This window comes from Eschscholzia californica, unplaced genomic scaffold (genome assembly GCF_041429995.1).
Source record: "Eschscholzia californica isolate CP2 unplaced genomic scaffold, dmEscCali1.0.p SCAF_3, whole genome shotgun sequence".
NCBI classification, from domain to species: domain Eukaryota; kingdom Viridiplantae; phylum Streptophyta; class Magnoliopsida; order Ranunculales; family Papaveraceae; genus Eschscholzia; species Eschscholzia californica.
The window spans coordinates 61808392-61824319 of NW_028238420.1; the positions used below are offsets into that span (position 1 = coordinate 61808392).

At 35.8% G+C, this 15928-nt stretch overlaps 3 protein-coding genes across 3 annotated transcripts; 1 reads left to right on the plus strand and 2 right to left on the minus strand.

Moving 5' to 3' along the window:
• Nucleotides 1–4082: 4082 nt before the first annotated feature.
• Nucleotides 4083–5160, minus strand: LOC147552903 (uncharacterized). The gene has a single exon (XM_086666346.1). The coding sequence runs from the start codon at nucleotides 5043–5045 to the stop codon at nucleotides 4275–4277; it is 771 nt and encodes a 256-aa protein (XP_086522472.1). The 5' UTR covers nucleotides 5046–5160; the 3' UTR covers nucleotides 4083–4274.
• Nucleotides 5161–11177: 6017 nt separating this feature from the next.
• LOC147552904 (ubiquitin-ribosomal protein eL40 fusion protein) lies at nucleotides 11178–13462 on the plus strand. Its single transcript, XM_086666351.1, has 5 exons — nucleotides 11178–11346; nucleotides 11434–11520; nucleotides 11611–11713; nucleotides 13011–13077; nucleotides 13185–13462. The coding sequence occupies exons 1-5, from the start codon at nucleotides 11244–11246 to the stop codon at nucleotides 13209–13211; spliced, it is 387 nt and encodes a 128-aa protein (XP_086522477.1). The 5' UTR covers nucleotides 11178–11243; the 3' UTR covers nucleotides 13212–13462.
• On the minus strand, nucleotides 13454–14862 carry HB-12 (homeobox 12). The gene is made up of 2 exons (XM_086666347.1): nucleotides 14357–14862; nucleotides 13454–14262 (listed from the first exon to the last, which is right to left on the minus strand). Exons 1-2 carry the CDS (start codon nucleotides 14741–14743, stop codon nucleotides 13816–13818), a joined length of 834 nt encoding a protein of 277 aa, XP_086522473.1. The 5' UTR covers nucleotides 14744–14862; the 3' UTR covers nucleotides 13454–13815.
• Between the last annotated feature and the right edge of the window lie 1066 nt (nucleotides 14863–15928).

Genomic DNA, 15928 nt, shown 5'->3' on the forward strand with positions numbered 1-15928 from the left:
TTTCATCACCATCTTTATCAATTTCTTATTTCTCTCTCTGTAATTTTTTTTGCAGAAATCTTACTTTCTCTCTCTAAATTTTTAGTTGAGATCTTCCTCTTTATCTCTTTGGTACCAACTTTTTTCTTTAACAATGGTTTTTGATATAGTGAATATGGTGAAGAATGATGATTTAGTGAAAGTTTAATGGGGAAGAAAACTTTTTATTAAACATAGATTCATGGGTTTTGGAGAAATAACAGATTTGGATTCAGAAACAGAGCTTCTATTGAAGAGAGATTCGTTTCATTTTTTTTTATAAAGATTGATCACCAACCAATTTAGATTATGATCTTGGAGAGGGTTTCGTTAGTTTTAGAGAAGATTCATTACCAAGTTTAGATCTGGTATTTTTCTTTTGGGTGAAGACCAAAGAGGTTTAGATCAAAGAGGTTTAGATCTAAATTCAAGACCCTAATTTCATTCTTATTAATTGATTTGTAGGATTGAAATTCTTTACATGTGTGAATCAAAATTGTTTCATATATGTAAATGAAGTTTTCTGATACATTTGATTATGATATTGAGAATGTTTTTTACGTACAAAGTTGTTTTTTTTTGTTGAAGATGATGATGATAAATGTTAGTTTTAAAGGAGATTCATTACCAAGTTTATGAGGAAATGTAATGTACATTCCTCAGTTCCCACTACATTTTATCGTTCCCGATCAGTTCCCACGTTCCCTTGTTATGTGGAAGTTTAGTGTACATTTTTTAGTTTCCTTCGTCTTATATTTCTATCTTTTTCCTTATTTTGTGAAGGTTGCAACGTGAAATCTTTTTCTTGAACAGAGATTCATGGATTTTGGAGAAATTTCAAATTTAGGTTTAGAAACAGAGCTTATAGTGAAGAATGAAGATTTGATAAACATGTAATAGTGAAGAAATCAGATTTAGAGTTACTTCCCGGTACATAACCAAATGACAAGTACATAAAAAAATTCCCGGTACACAAGAAAATTCCCAGTACAAAAAGTGTCTAGCACATAATCAAATGACTGGTACATGAAACAATTCCCGGCACACAAGAAAATTTCCTGTACAAAAGTGTCTCGTACATAACCAAAAGGCTAGTACATAAAACAACTCCCGGTACACAAGAAAATCCCCAACACAAAATTGTTTAGTACCTAACCAAATGGCCAGTACATAAAATAATTCCCGGTACACAAGCAAATTCCCGGTACACAAGTAAATTCCCGGTACAAAAGTGTCTAGTAAATAACCAAATAGCTAGTACATAACAAAATAATTCCCCGTACACAAGATAATTCCCAGTACAAAAGTGTCCAGTAAATAAAAAAATTTACAGTATAAAAAAAAATATTCTATAAATTTTCCTTGAAAATAATTTACGTTTTAGAAAGAATGTCCTATAATTGTCCATTATATAAGGAGAGAATGTTTGAGAGAAGGAAAGAAGTTAAGATTGGAGAGAGAAAACTTGTTTAAAAAGAAGATAAAATACAGAGAGAATCTAATCAATGGGAAACTACCAAAAAATATATGGAAACAAATCAATGAAAACTACCAAAAACGAGGAAAGTAGTTAAGATTGGAGAGAGAATATTTTAATTTTGAACAAGAACCTAGTGTTCAAGTTTCTCCTTCTAGAGTTTTTTACCAAAAAAAAATTGTTAACAAAACAAAATTGTTACCAAAACAGTTTCTCTTTGTACAAATATTTGTCTGTACGTTAAAAAATTTACCGTCCATTGAATATATTCCCTCATTTAGATTATAGTGTGAAAGCAAATTTGTTACATTTATAGTGCATTTGCAAATGTCGAGTAAATTAAGTTATTTATAGTACATTCACAAATGTCCAGTAAATTTTAAAATTTGTAAAGTTACTTTATTTATAGTACATTTACAAATGTCCAGTAAATCTTATAGTTCCCGAGATACTTTCAGTAAATTAGCTTCCATTTTTGGATGAATGTATCGACATTCGTCACACGTTTAGTCGTCTTTTGTGGTGTCTTCGGGTTTACCATCTCCATCAAGCAAAGGAAAAAATATAAACCCATTTTTAAGAAACTCGAAAACCCTAATCGAAACATAAATTCAGTAACTCTATCTAAAAATAGAAACTACAAAAAACAAACTCAAGGAAAGGAGAAACTCAAAAACCTTATTAGAATCCCGATCTTGTTAACAAACTCGGACCCATTCAAAAACCCTATCAGCAAAAGAGTTTGTTGAAAAAAACAAGTGAAGAGGATGTTGAAAAAAAACAAGAAGAGATTAGGAAAAAAAAACAAGAAGATGGTGTTGAAGATCTAATGGATACTCAAATTTCCAAGTGAAGAGGATGTTGAAAAACAGATTCCGGAAGAAGCAAGGTTCGATTTTTAGCTTCCAAGTGAAGTCTATTTTACTTCAAATCCAGGAAGGATTGAAGGAGATCTGGGAAGATGCAAGATTTTTTGAATTTTTTGGGAAGGTTTCACTTTTACAATAATGGCAGAAAATAAATATCCAGGAAGAAGAAAGGTTTTTAGAGAGAGAAAGAAAAAAAAGGAAGAAAAAGAGGTGGGATTGATGAGACACCTCTTGAATTAATTGGATGGGATGGTTGTGTGTCAAAGTAGGGAGGGGAGTCAGAGTTTTGGTGCGTTTTTTGGGGTCGGTTTTTTCGTAATTTCTCGAAAAAGCAATGCCCTTTTCGCCATTTAAATACCCTGTCTGACCAAAAGGACCTGCCCCTAAATTGATCTCTGACGTGGGCCTGCATCTTATTGTGGGTCTCATTTTGGGCGTTTTGCCCAAGCCCTCTATGAATAATAGCCTTCAATGGCATTTGCATTCTTCTTCCACCAGTAGCGCTTCCATTACAACAATCCGGATTAAGGTGGGGGCACCATTTATTGAAAATAGAGGAGAAAACGAAAGAATAATCAATTGATATACGATTAACAGATTTATCTCAACAAATGATAAATTTCCACCTCTACTAAATATTGAGCCTATAACTTATGGGTTTTTCAAGTAGATGTCCAACCAACAAACAATTGTACGTAAGTATCTGTGTTACTAACACAAATCAAAATTAAAAAGTAGCAACTATCGGGTGGCACTGAACAATTGGCAATCTCTGCATATTACCTGGATGGCTGGACCAAGGCAGGGAGACCATGTTAGGCTTGTGCGGGCAAGTCAGTCTAAGCCTATGCAACTATGCAAGCCATCCCACGATTCGTATAAGCCCATGAAATTTATTGGTATTCTCTTACTTTCTTCTCTTTTTCCTTCTCCCACCATTACCCACCCCTCTCTTTCGTACTCTCCCGTCACTCTCAACGACTCTATCTTTGACTTAACTCACTTTCTCTCGCAATCATGGTGATATTTATGAATATATATATATAAATATGATTTTATATGTGTAGTGTATTCGAATCCTCAAATTCTTCTATTATGAAACAACCTCGAGGCTCCATATCCGTGTGGGTCAATGACTTTAGACAAATTTTGACCTCATGTAGACATTGTGACACCATATACATCTGGTGTTGATAACTATAACAACTTATACTGTAAAACACCCTATTTGAGTTCTTTTGTTGGGAAACCTGCATGTATAGATGACTACCCAATTTGGGACAAAGGCTTTCCGGCAGGGACAAAGGCTTTCCGGCAGGGACAAAGGCTTTCTTTTTTTAACTTGTTTCCGTAGCTCCCGTCCGGCACATCTATGACCCTAGTAGAGGAGACGACAGCTCTCCATCCTCCATCCCGCACATCCATGACCCTAGTCGAGGAGACGACAGCAGGTGTGCAGTCCAAACAAAATTAGGAGGCACAGGATGCAATAATAGGCAAGCACTAGACGACTTTCTTAACCCTTTTGTCTTGCCAACCCATTTTCAGTCTTCACCCCAAAATGTTCAAACTTTCATATCAAAGGAGTTGCCCCATCACTTTATCAAAAAAATAAGACATTAGATCCGTACATGAAGAACCCTCCCTACTAGCAAGTACAGTGAGAGAGAGTGTGTGTGTGTGTGAACATTGAGACAAATACAAGTACAATCCCATTCTTATAGTAGCATGATTATTCAACAATAATTAACAACAATCTAGTAGTACAATTACATAAAAAAGGGTTGGAAATTTAATCCAATTATTACTACTAATATACAGTTACTGATTATTGATGATACCACAAAAAGAAGAAGAAGAAGAAAAAACAGGGGAATATAAATGGATAAGACTGAAATTTAATCAATCAATCAATCAAGAAAACCTGTTTTCTGAAAGATAGCATTTCTAACACGACGAAGATCTCTTCCTTTTAATGTCCTTCCAACTCCTTCAAATACTGAAAACGTAGTCATGTGTGACCTAGCTGCTACTATCTCATGGGGTGGTAACATTTCTTCTTCTTCATCAACATCATCATCTTCTTCTGCTTCTTCAAAAAACCCCATCTTTCCTTCTCCTCCTCCTGGTTTATTTGCTCTATTTGATCTTCTCGGCCAAATCGGAACATTGACCGGAGCTGACTGGTTATATTTCCCAAGTGAAGATGATGAACCTGAGTAACCACCCATCTCAGAAGAACCTGACCGATTCTGGATTTGAATCGGGGAGATTGTTCTTGCTGCACTTGTAGCTGATAAAGATGGATTTATGGTTCTTTTTCTTTGAACAAGGGGAGGACTTGGATCGTCTGAAAGTGCAGCTGAAAGTCCTAATAAATTTCTAGGGCTAAATGAATGACCATTAATAGTTGTTGTGGTTATTGGTGTACTTGATAACAAGGAGGAGGAGGTGGTGGGGGAATTTGATTGGATGTGGTGGGTATCGGAAGAGGGATTTGGATAGTCGGAGGAGGAGAGATCTTGATCTGAAGAAGAAGAAGAAGGAGAATAAGACGACCAAATCACGTCACTCTCATCCAATTCGAAGGGGTTTTGATCAGAAACAGGTTGTTTTATGAGGCCAAGGAATCTTATTGTGGAAGAAGATCTGTCATTTGGGGGAGATTGAGTATCTTCCATGGCGGTAATTAGGGTTAGGGTTGTTTCTCTTTCTTTCTCTCTAGAGCACAGTAGCACACTCACTCATCTATCACACACTTATCACTCTCTCTCTCTCTCTCTCTCTCTCTTTCACTAAAAGCTGAGGAGGCAAGAGTAGTTATGTTTTGCTAGAGTTACCCATAGATAGAAACAGACAAGGTAACACACGTCAGTGACAAGGAAATAAAGTCATGGGGTTGAAAAGGTGGCACGTATGGAGCTATAAAGAGAGGTGAGGAGGATATTCCTCACTTTGGATGGTTGTAGTAGGCAGGTTTATGTGAAGAGAGTGTGAGGTTATTATATGTGTGGGACTGGAGGGTTTCGAACCCAGCAGCACACCATGGTTCGTAGTTACTATCTTAATCCTGTAAGCTACAGTTTCATCCAGTCTCCACTGGATCTAGTATCTGGAGTACCTTCAAAAAAGACCCTTTCTTTCTTCAGCCATTTCAAATATAAAATTTAAGAAATTGATACTATGTCCGGCTAGTCTTCCGGTCGAATCCTGTCAAAAGACTGGTCGGGCATAACATCATAGTTACAAACTTAATTTCGAGTTATCTTAGTCATATCTAAACTAAAACAACATAATAAAGTATTACAGCTGTTAAAAATGTGAGTATAAGACCTTGATTCTTGATAATGGCATCACATTGTGCATGCTAAATATAATTTGGATACAATGAAGTTTAAGATAACAATGGAACTATAATGGTGATTGATAAGCTTCAAAGCAAATGGACCCTTCATCTAATAATTTGGTACATCTACTTTTGTGCCAAAAATCATAGGTTCAAATTTGGTTAGAAATACTTTAAACTAATAAAAGTAAAATGGGGTTAGAAATGGTTTGCCGTTCATCAAAATTCACATATTCCATTTAAATTTTTACTCCGGATAATTTTCTTATTTTTTAACATCACTCACCTTATCTTATGTTATTAGAGGCCACTAATTAAGGTAAAAGTAGTTTGATAAACTTCAAGGCCCCTAATGGTGCTCTTTTATATGATTTTTTTTAGAGTGACATATATCTTTCTATTTTATTTTCCTAATTTATTTGTCATTACAACGAGTGTAATGATTTTTCGAATCTTTTGCCACCAAGAAAAATGTTTGTAAACACTCCTTTACCTAAACTAATTTCATTATAATAAACCACCAGAGATTGTGAATTATATATTAGAGGCTTGTTCCATGATGATTGCTAATTTAGGATTAGAAATTGTTAATTGTTGTGACCCATTGGAAAAAATACTAATCGGTGTTTGGTAAATGTGACGACATCTTTATTAGAGAGGACTGGTAGTGCTTTAACTTTATATCTAGTCAATCATGAATCATCCTCCCTTTCTCCTCCTAATCAACGAGTCATCCTTCCTAATCACAATTATATAATAAGAGTATCACTTAATGTTGTGATGTTTTGAAATTTAAGAAACTAGGTTTTTGTGGCTTCTATATCAATGAGCCATGCTTCCTAATCACAATTATATAATAATAGTATCACTTAATGTTGTGATAGTTTTGAAATTTAAGAAACTAAGTTTTACCTGTCATACCCATGCGACATATTTCTCTTGGCTGAAAAGCAAAAAAAGATGAGAAGAGCAGAACCACAAAAAGTTGATGGCTTGTAATTACTTTTTGGAAAAATAATCATATGGGTCAAGAAATTATACCTAATGACTAAAAAAGCAAGCATCTTTTTTTATTGATCAAAATGTGCCAAAACATTATAAATAATGAGAGATAGAGTTCTAAATAATATAAATAATTATCAATCAGGTCATTTTCTAATATTTTCGTTCCCAAAATACCCTTGCTTACTAAAAACCTAATTTCTCTCTGAAAACTCCAAAAAAAAGTTTAGGTTTTCTTCTTCTTCTTTTTCATTCTTCTCCGTTCCTCTTCTTCTCAGCAAGACAGCAACAAACAAAACCCTAATCACCAACGTAATATCAAGCCCTCTGATCGTCATGCTCAACCAAAGGAGATAACTATCCATCTCGTTAAAGAAGAAAACCCTAACCCTAGTTCTCCTGATACTGGAATTGAAGATGAAGACGAAGACGATGATGATCATATGAGTTTCTGTGATGTGGGTTATGTGGTGGATTATCTGGATGGAGATGAAGATATGTGTTTGGTTGAAGAAATGTAGAAAAACTGGTACAAAATTGACTTCAACTCTTTAAGTTTGATTAGTAAGTTGTTAATAAAGTTTAGAATTGTAGTAGGGTTTTTTAATATGATGATCAAACTTGTTCTTACACTCTGTTCATATATGATCTTGCTTGGTTGTCAAAATAATGAAATTTATGACAATCTTTTACTTGTTGATTTTACCCCTAATTCAATAGCTCTTGTTAGATCTTATCTTTACCCTAATTTGCAATTTAGTTACTTGTCTGTTAGCTTAATCTTACTATTAGTTACTTGTTCAAACACATTTGATTATGTTTTAGGTGCTTATGAACTCTTAGAAGTCATTATTGCTATTCCACCATCTTATTGTTCTGAGTACAACCGGTATCCATATTCGGTTCTAGTCCAGTACTTTTGGATCGTTTAATTACTTGTAGCTCCAGATCAACTCTGCTTTACTTGAAAAACACAATAATCCTTAAGCCGATTTAGCACATAGAATCACCCATCTCAAGTACTTCTTATTCTGGGTATTTTACGATTCTAACATGCTTTTTGTCGTTATCCAGTATACTTACCACAAAATTTGCTTGGCACAGAAAATGGTGGCTTTGGGAATTGGGGTGGAGGAGGCGGCCAGAGTAGGGGCTGGGATAATCATGGTAAAGACTTTTATATAAGTATCTCTTTGTGCATATAGGCCAATTTGACCATACATGTTTGCATTTGTAAATGCGTTTTGAATACCACACATGAATCGAAAATGAACAATCTTCAAGACCTTGTTGACAGTGGAACTAAACCTCACACCACGGTGGTTGGTGGCTAAGTAAGGTCAAAATCTTACATGTGAGAGACCACGGTATAGCTGCGCACTTTGATAGGTAACGTGAATGTGTGTTTTCGCCAATGTCGAGTCGTTTTGGGTGGGTTTGTGGATCCTCTGCCAAGAACAAAACCCCGTACCTGTGGACTTGGACCTAGGTGTCTAAAGCAGGGAATAAATAGCCAAGAACTTTGTGACCTAATATTTAGTATTTCAGGAAGTTCATCTATAATAATGGAAGTTGATATGAATTAGGAAGTCGACCAATTCGTGCCTCGTATACCTCTGTTTTTTTGGGTATTATATAAGAACCGAACCTCATCTTCCATTTAGCTTTATTATCTTTTAATATAAATTGGCAAGTCGACCCATTCGTGACATAGTGTGTTTTCACAGGTGGTGGATATGAAAGGGGTAGAGGAGGGTGGTGAGGAGGAAGCTATGAACGTGGTGGTGTCCGAGGAAGGATTGGTGGGCGAGGAAGGTTCTAAGTTCCACTGTTTCGGGAGATATGGGGGTCAATTTGTTCGTTTTTCACAGCTTGACTTTTGCCTTGGTCGGGAAGTGGAGATTTTTTACGAAACACCTGGAAGCGATATAGTTTTGTTTCGATAATCTCTGTATCGATATAGGTTTGTTTCAGCCAAAACGGTTGTGATTCATTTTGAGTCATACCCCCAATCTCAAACCACCTTATATATGATTTATCAGTGTGTGTATTGACTTGGTTTTATCTGTGGAAGCAAAAAAAGAACTAGGGTTTGTAAATACAACTTATATGTCTATAGTTGACAGTGATTGGTGTTTTGGTGAATGCATTTTTCTTTTCATATATCTATGTTATGTTGGCATGGTCTGACCAGGTTCTTGTGTGACTTGTTCTGTAATATGTGTACTTAGTTTAAGACTATATATGTGTGTGTTTTAGAATTACATCAATATCTAATTTCATTAATGTTGCATTTCCAATCACTGCCACTTGAACCTAGCTGCTGGTATAAGTAGTAAGAATATGAGGTAATGCTTACAAAAATGAATGGTCACTGGGGTCCAATTTTGTATCAAAAATGGAAAGGTTCCGAAGGATCAATTATGGAGTTTGGTGCACGAGAGGGCATAATAAATCACTAGTGGTTTGAGCTCGGGTCGCGTTGGCCCGCGAGCTACACCGACACGGCCTGAAATTTTACCTATCGGAACTGCACGAAAAATGCCTGGTGTGTCAAGTCCGTCATCCGTGGGCATGCCAACGTCTTTGATATGGAGGGATTTTTGGCACGCCATGACCACCAAGTTGGCACAACGCAACCAAGTGTGTTACCAAGGGTGGTGTTTTCTGCTAAACAAATTTCCATCCCTAGGAAATCACATTTTGAAGGAGGATACATTTCTCCTCAACAGAGAGTATCTAAACTAGAGGTAGACAAGTTTGCCATTTTCTTACCCTTAGTCTAGTTTTCTTTTGCATAACAGATCTTTGCAAACACGTTTGCATAACAGATCTTTGCAAACACGTTTGCATAACAGATTGTTGCAAACACGTTTGCATAACAGATCTTTGCAAACACGTTTGCATAACAGATCTTTCAAAAACGTTTGCATAACAGATCTTTGCAAACACGTTTGCATAACAGATCTTTGCAAACACGTTTGCATAACAGATCTTTGCAAACACGTTTGCATAACAGATCTTCGCAAACATGTTTGCATAACAGATCTTCGCAAACAGTTTGCATAACAGATTTTCGCAAACAGTTTGCATAACAGATTTTCGCAAACACGTTTGCAGAAAAACGTAAAGGAAAAAAACGCAGTTCTTTTCTGGGTTTTTTTTTTGGAAAAAGGTATTGAAAGTGGATCTTGTTAGAAAGCTAATGAAAAATCATTTCTAAATATATAATTTTTATAGAAATCCGACATCTCAAACAAAAGTTATACCAATTTAAATTTTAAAGAAAAATAAAAGAATTTTGTTACACAAAATGACAAAAAGGGGTATTTTAGTATTTGCACACTTTTTGACCTAAATAATAATTTTCAAATGTTTTGTGCTTTTCTACTCATTTTCAATATTATTTTGACCTTTCTAGAAATTACCTCTTACTTTTTTTACCCTATTTTGTGTTCCTTGTATAGAGGTCACGTGTCATCGGTCATGACTGGGCTAAAACTTCGCATGTGAAAGATTCAGAGGGAGACCCATGTAATAGTACTATTCTAGACTTTATGTTTTACCTGTGAGTTGCACACTCACATCTCTTTCGACCTGAACCAAGAGAGACTTTAGATGCTAGAGCAACTCCAAAGTCCAACCTCAGTCTGTCTTAGGCCGAAAAAACTATTTTTTCACTCAAAATTTTCTGTCTCAGTTCAGCTTAAAAAATTCAGCTTCAACCTTAGCCTCTCTTGAAGCCGAAAATTTGTGCATGTGGATTTTTTTGTGGGTGTGTGAAATGTGTTTGAACTGTTTTCGAAATAATTTATTTTTAAAAACAAAAACTAATTAGATTTGAAAAAAAAAATTAATTAGATTTTAAAAAAGCAAAAAAAATTAGGAGTAATAATTTTTTTTTCAAAAAACTAAATAAATTTAAAACTAAAATATTTCTTTTTTAAAAAAGAATAAAAATCAGACTGTTTGATGTGATGTAACAGCCAGATTTGACCGTTGAATCACATCCAACGACTGGGTGAAATGGCCAACATGACCGTTAGGATGTCCCCAACAGTCATGTTGGGGACTTCAGTCGACCCTAATGTAATGGGCGACTGAGGTTGGACCTGCTCTTAGTGTGTATAACAAAATGGTGAACTCATTTAAAAATTCCCATTGAAATATACTCAAACACGATAATTGTGAGACCCAAGTTCAAACTTAAGTCGAAAACGAAAAACCCAAATTCATGCGCAAAGTAAAGCCCAATGCCAAGCTCAAGTCCAGACTCAAAATTATAAGCCCAAGCCGGAGCCCGAGCCCAAGACGAAGCCCATGCCCAAGCCCAAGACCAAAACCAAGACCAGGCCCAAAGGCAAAGGTAACCCCAAGCTCAAACCCAAGTTTGAAGTGCAAGTAATTGAACCCTAACAAGATATAGATGATATAAAAACACAACGAAAAGGAAAAGGAAGAAAGAGAGAGAAAGGATCATCAGGGGGAGGCGCGCAGCTGAGAAGTAGAGAGAGAGAGAGAGAGAGAGAGGATGCAGATATTTGTGAAAACACTGACAGGGAAGACGATAACCCTAGAGGTTGAATCTAGCGATACCATCGACAATGTCAAAGCCAAGATCCAGGACAAGGAAGGTATAACTACTTTTCTCTGTTTTTTTCCTTGCTCATTTTATTCATTTCCTTGTCTTCTTTACAATTTACCAATAAACTTTTCATCAGGAATTCCTCCGGATCAGCAACGTTTGATCTTCGCCGGTAAACAACTCGAAGATGGCCGTACCCTCGCCGACTACAATATCCAGAAAGGTCAGTAGTATGAATTATTAGTACTTCATCTCTCTTTTTCTCTCTCTAGTTTTTTTTTTGTATAGGATGTTAACTTCGTTGCAAATGCAGAATCAACACTTCATCTGGTATTGAGGCTTCGTGGTGGTATCATCGAACCATCGTTGATGGCATTGGCCAGAAAGTACAATCAGGACAAGATGATTTGCCGCAAGTAAGTTACTTTCTTCTTCATCTGATTGCAGAATCACTCGTTTGAATTCTTTCACTTCAAAGTTCTTTTTTTTTTTCGCTTACTAGTTCATGTATATACCTTATAGTTGTTAGTTTGGTTGTGTTTATTTATTTATTTTGTTGTCTGAATCTGAGTCGTCTCCATTCGAATTGCCTGGCTTAAATGAACACTATACTAGACAAATCATTCGGATGAGTCAGATATTACGAGTCAGACAAAATCAACATTTTAATATCTGATTTACCTCATTCCGATTTCACATCTGACTTGGAAACAACAAATACACTGCCTTATAATGGGTTCAATGGGGATCCCGGAAAGTGTATTAGTAGGCATTGATATATCATGAAGAGATAATATAAAATACATGAAGATTCATTAATTGAATAAACACTATAACAACTTGATTTTAAGGCATCCTAAGCCCTTTAATGCTATATATCAACCCTTAATGACCATCTTAAGGGGCCTAAAAGCCCATTGAGTCTACTTTTACTTTATTTGTACACAAGTTCAATAAATGATGGATTTCTACTTCTATGGAATCGAACGTGAGACCTCCGGGTTGCGGAGTGGGTGTCCAACCACTACACCAAGAGGTGGTGGACTATACAACATATTTCAATATGGACATGTTTGGACTGAAGAGAACTGCAACACACCTGTCTACCACCACTTGGTGTAGTGGTTGGACACTCACTCTACATACCGCAGGTCTTAAGTTCGATACCTATGGAAATGGAAATTCATGATTTATTGAATTTGGGTATAAATAAAGTAGTGGTAGGAATGAATTGGCTCTCACCCCCCATAAAATGGTCTTAAGGGTCTTTATATGGTCCCAAGGGCCCAAGATGTCTTTGAGATGGTAGTTATTTAACTTATTCAATTCATGATGTATCCATACCATGTAATGACTCTTGAGTCCATATCAAAGTGTTAAGTGTGTCACTCCAATTCTCACACCCAAGACTCAGGGAAGTATTGTCTTGTTGACTTGTTACTTTAGTGTTCTAAAATACATCTTCACGCCTCAAGGCGGGTAGCTCTCACTACAAGGCAGTGCTTCGAGATGCGTAAAAGGCGTAAATTATTTCTTTGTCAGGGAAATGATATCTATTTAGTAAATATAATAGTCTTTCAAGAAAATATGTATGAGATTTATATTTGCTTCTTCTTGTGTACAAACAAAACCAGCATTGGAAAAAAGAAACTTCCTGAGAGAATGCCTTGTGCAGTGATGCTTATTGAGGGTTTGCTGTTGTTTTTGTTGCAGATGCTATGCTCGCCTTCATCCTCGTGCTGTCAACTGCAGGAAGAAGAAATGTGGACACAGCAACCAGGTAATATATTCCCCATTTCCTGCTTTAATGTCGGTGGAACAATTGCTTGCTTTTGATTGTATCTGCTAGTATCTAAATCTTTCTTTTTCTTATAATTTGAATTGCAGTTGAGGCCAAAGAAGAAGATCAAGTAGGCTTAAACGCTCATCATTTTTTAGGCGAATTAGTAGGACGAGTTTTTAGCAGACATTCTACTACTAATACCAGTGAATTGGAACAACTTTTTCATTTGTTGGAACCTTTTTGTTTTCATTTGTTCTTGGCTATATGTGTCGATTGTTAGATGGTTTATAAAATTTGTACGACTTCATTCACACATCCTCATTGGTTAGTACCCATTTTTGTTACTCTATTTAATTCATTCAAGAGGTAGGAATTCACAAAACTATCTTCCATGGCATTTGAGAATTATGTCTCAATTCTAACACTCCTGCTATTAGTTATGAACTACAGACTACTACTGGTATGTTAATTATACAAAAATAAAAGTTAAAACCCAATTCACAATAAAAAAGCAAACTTGAAATAGAAAAGAAGATTCTGAAAGAGTTCGTTTTCTTGTTGTTACTGTTTTGTCTTAATGTTTGTTTTGCTTTATCTCTGATCTTGGTTCTTCCGAACCTTTATGAAGCTATCTCATGTACAAAAGGATCTGATCTGCCAAAGCTGTCAAGAGAATTTGTCGAAATTCTTTAGAGGCCAAGATCATAGGTTCTCGAGAGAATTTGTTTGGTGTTCTTAGTTTTGCCCTCCATTAGCCTCAAAATTGTCATTGGATGGTATCGTAGGCCAGAACTCCCACCACTGTGAACTATTACTACAGGATTGATTTGGATCAAACAAACGTCCCGTTGAATCATCATCGAAACTGCACCACTCGTTTGGTGATGCTAATATTCCATATGTCGGTGCACTTATGTTCATTAAGTCGATTTCTTCTTCGTCGTCTTGCCCCAAGTAGTCTAGATTTTTGTTGCTGTATTCGTCATCTGAATAAGGATTCAGTCTAAAGTCCAGTTCCCCACCTTCAACTAATCGTCCCCCTCCTCCTCCGAGCTTCTTCTCAGATTCAGATTTGTTGTCTCCATTGTCTGAATCACCATCTGTAATGCTTCCAACTAAACCCAACCCACAAGAACTACTCTCCTCTCTAGTCTTCCCCATGAGATCTCTCAGCTTCTCCAGCTGAACAGCCACACCAAAATAAACCATATTTAAGCACAGTGGTAGAAATTAGATGAGAAACCAAGCAATCATAAGGAGAAGAATGAGTAAGTACCTGTTTCATCAAGGCTTGCTTTTCTTTCTGGACCGACTCGTATTTTGAAGCTAAATCATCATAATTCGATTTCAATATAGTGTAATCTCGCTCGAGTTGCTTCGACTTCCATCTAGCTCTTCTGTTTTGGAACCAAATAGCCACTTGCCTAGGTTGAAGTTCTAGCTCTTTAGCTACTTCAACTTTCATCCTTGGGTCTAGCTTTGTTTCTGATTCAAATATAGACTCCAAGGACTTGATCTGTTCATCACTAAACCTTTTCTTATTCTTGTTGTTTTTCTTTCTCATAGTTTTGTTGTGGACTAACTCCTCTTGTTGAGTGAAGGATGATTCTATCTTTGGTCCCTTCTTTAATATTGAGAAAGAGTAATTGTCTCTTTCTAACATCTTTTGGTGCTCTTGTAGAGAGAGAGAGAGAGGGAAGTTTTTGTATTGGGGAGTGAAGATAGTGGGTGTTAAGAGATTCCAAGGATGGGAGTGTGATGATATTTATAGGGGAAGTGGGTAGTAGAATAAATTGAAGAAGAGTAATAAAATAGGTGTGGGTGGTGAGGGCAAAACAACAGACACATAGAATCAAATATCATGCAAGTAAAAGCCTTAGCTTGCCTTGTTCTTCTTTAACTTTTACCTAGCTATATCAATCGTGTGGGTCTCTCTTGTTTCTCGATCTATCAACTTGTATATTAATTTCTAGGATAGATAAGAACTTTGATGGTTTACGTATAGAAGAAGGACACCAAGGATATATATATAATAATCAATGGAGTATGGGTATTAAAATGTTTTCAATTATTTTTGATGTGTTTGGTTTGTGAGTTTTTCTTGGTCTAAATAGAAACTTTCAAACTTGTTTAGGAAGGCAAACTAGAAACGTGATAACTTAAATATGTGTGTTAAACACTTGAAAGACTTAAACAAGTGAGACGATGAAAATGATTAGACATGAGTTTAGCATAATCTCATTTTATGTAAGCTACCTACATTTGGTCGAACAACGGCTCCAACAACGTACACGACTTTGTTATCGTCTTGAACTTTCTCTTCTAATAGTTAAATTGACGAGTAAAAAAAATAATTTTCTACATCAAAATTATAATTTTTTTAAATACTTTCTGTTTTATAGGTTAATTTCTTGAAATTTTCTAATGGACGAAAAAGATCATCAACTTTCAAAAATCGTAAGACCATTTTATTTAATTGCATGTGAATTTCATGTACAATTTTATTGGTTCATGTCAATTTACTAGTCAAGATTTTTGCCCTTATTATATAGAAAAAAACTAAAAAAAGGAGTTTGGGTGCACAAAATTGGAGTGAATCCCTTTTTATTAGTAATATGAAAGAGAAGTTAATTAGGGAAGAATAAATATTAGGATAATAAAGACAAAGATAACCAATGATGGTAGTTGCTTAAGCCCCTTTTACTGTCAAGCTGTCCTTTCTTTATCAAATGGGGTATTGCCATGTGGTCAAAACATTCTTTTCCTAATCTTTGTCTTTGAAGTGGGACCCGTTGTGGGTTCCACCACTTGCAACGTGGCTTGGAAGTTGTGGTCTTACGTGTGACAA

Bases quoted from the DNA above. Each gene is read 5' to 3' on its own strand.
- LOC147552903 (XM_086666346.1), bottom strand. From the start codon at position 5,045: ATGGAAGATACTCAATCTCCCCCAAATGACAGATCTTCTTCCACAATA.
- LOC147552904 (XM_086666351.1), top strand. From the start codon at position 11,244: ATGCAGATATTTGTGAAAACACTGACAGGGAAGACGATAACCCTAGAG. The intron at 11,347-11,433 runs GTATAACTACTT...ACTTTTCATCAG, and splicing joins CAAGATCCAGGACAAGGAAG to GAATTCCTCCGGATCAGCAA. The intron at 11,521-11,610 runs GTCAGTAGTATG...TTGCAAATGCAG, and splicing joins CGACTACAATATCCAGAAAG to AATCAACACTTCATCTGGTA.
- HB-12 (XM_086666347.1), bottom strand. From the start codon at position 14,743: ATGTTAGAAAGAGACAATTACTCTTTCTCAATATTAAAGAAGGGACCA. The intron at 14,263-14,356 runs GTACTTACTCAT...GTGGCTGTTCAG, and splicing joins AGCAAGCCTTGATGAAACAG to CTGGAGAAGCTGAGAGATCT.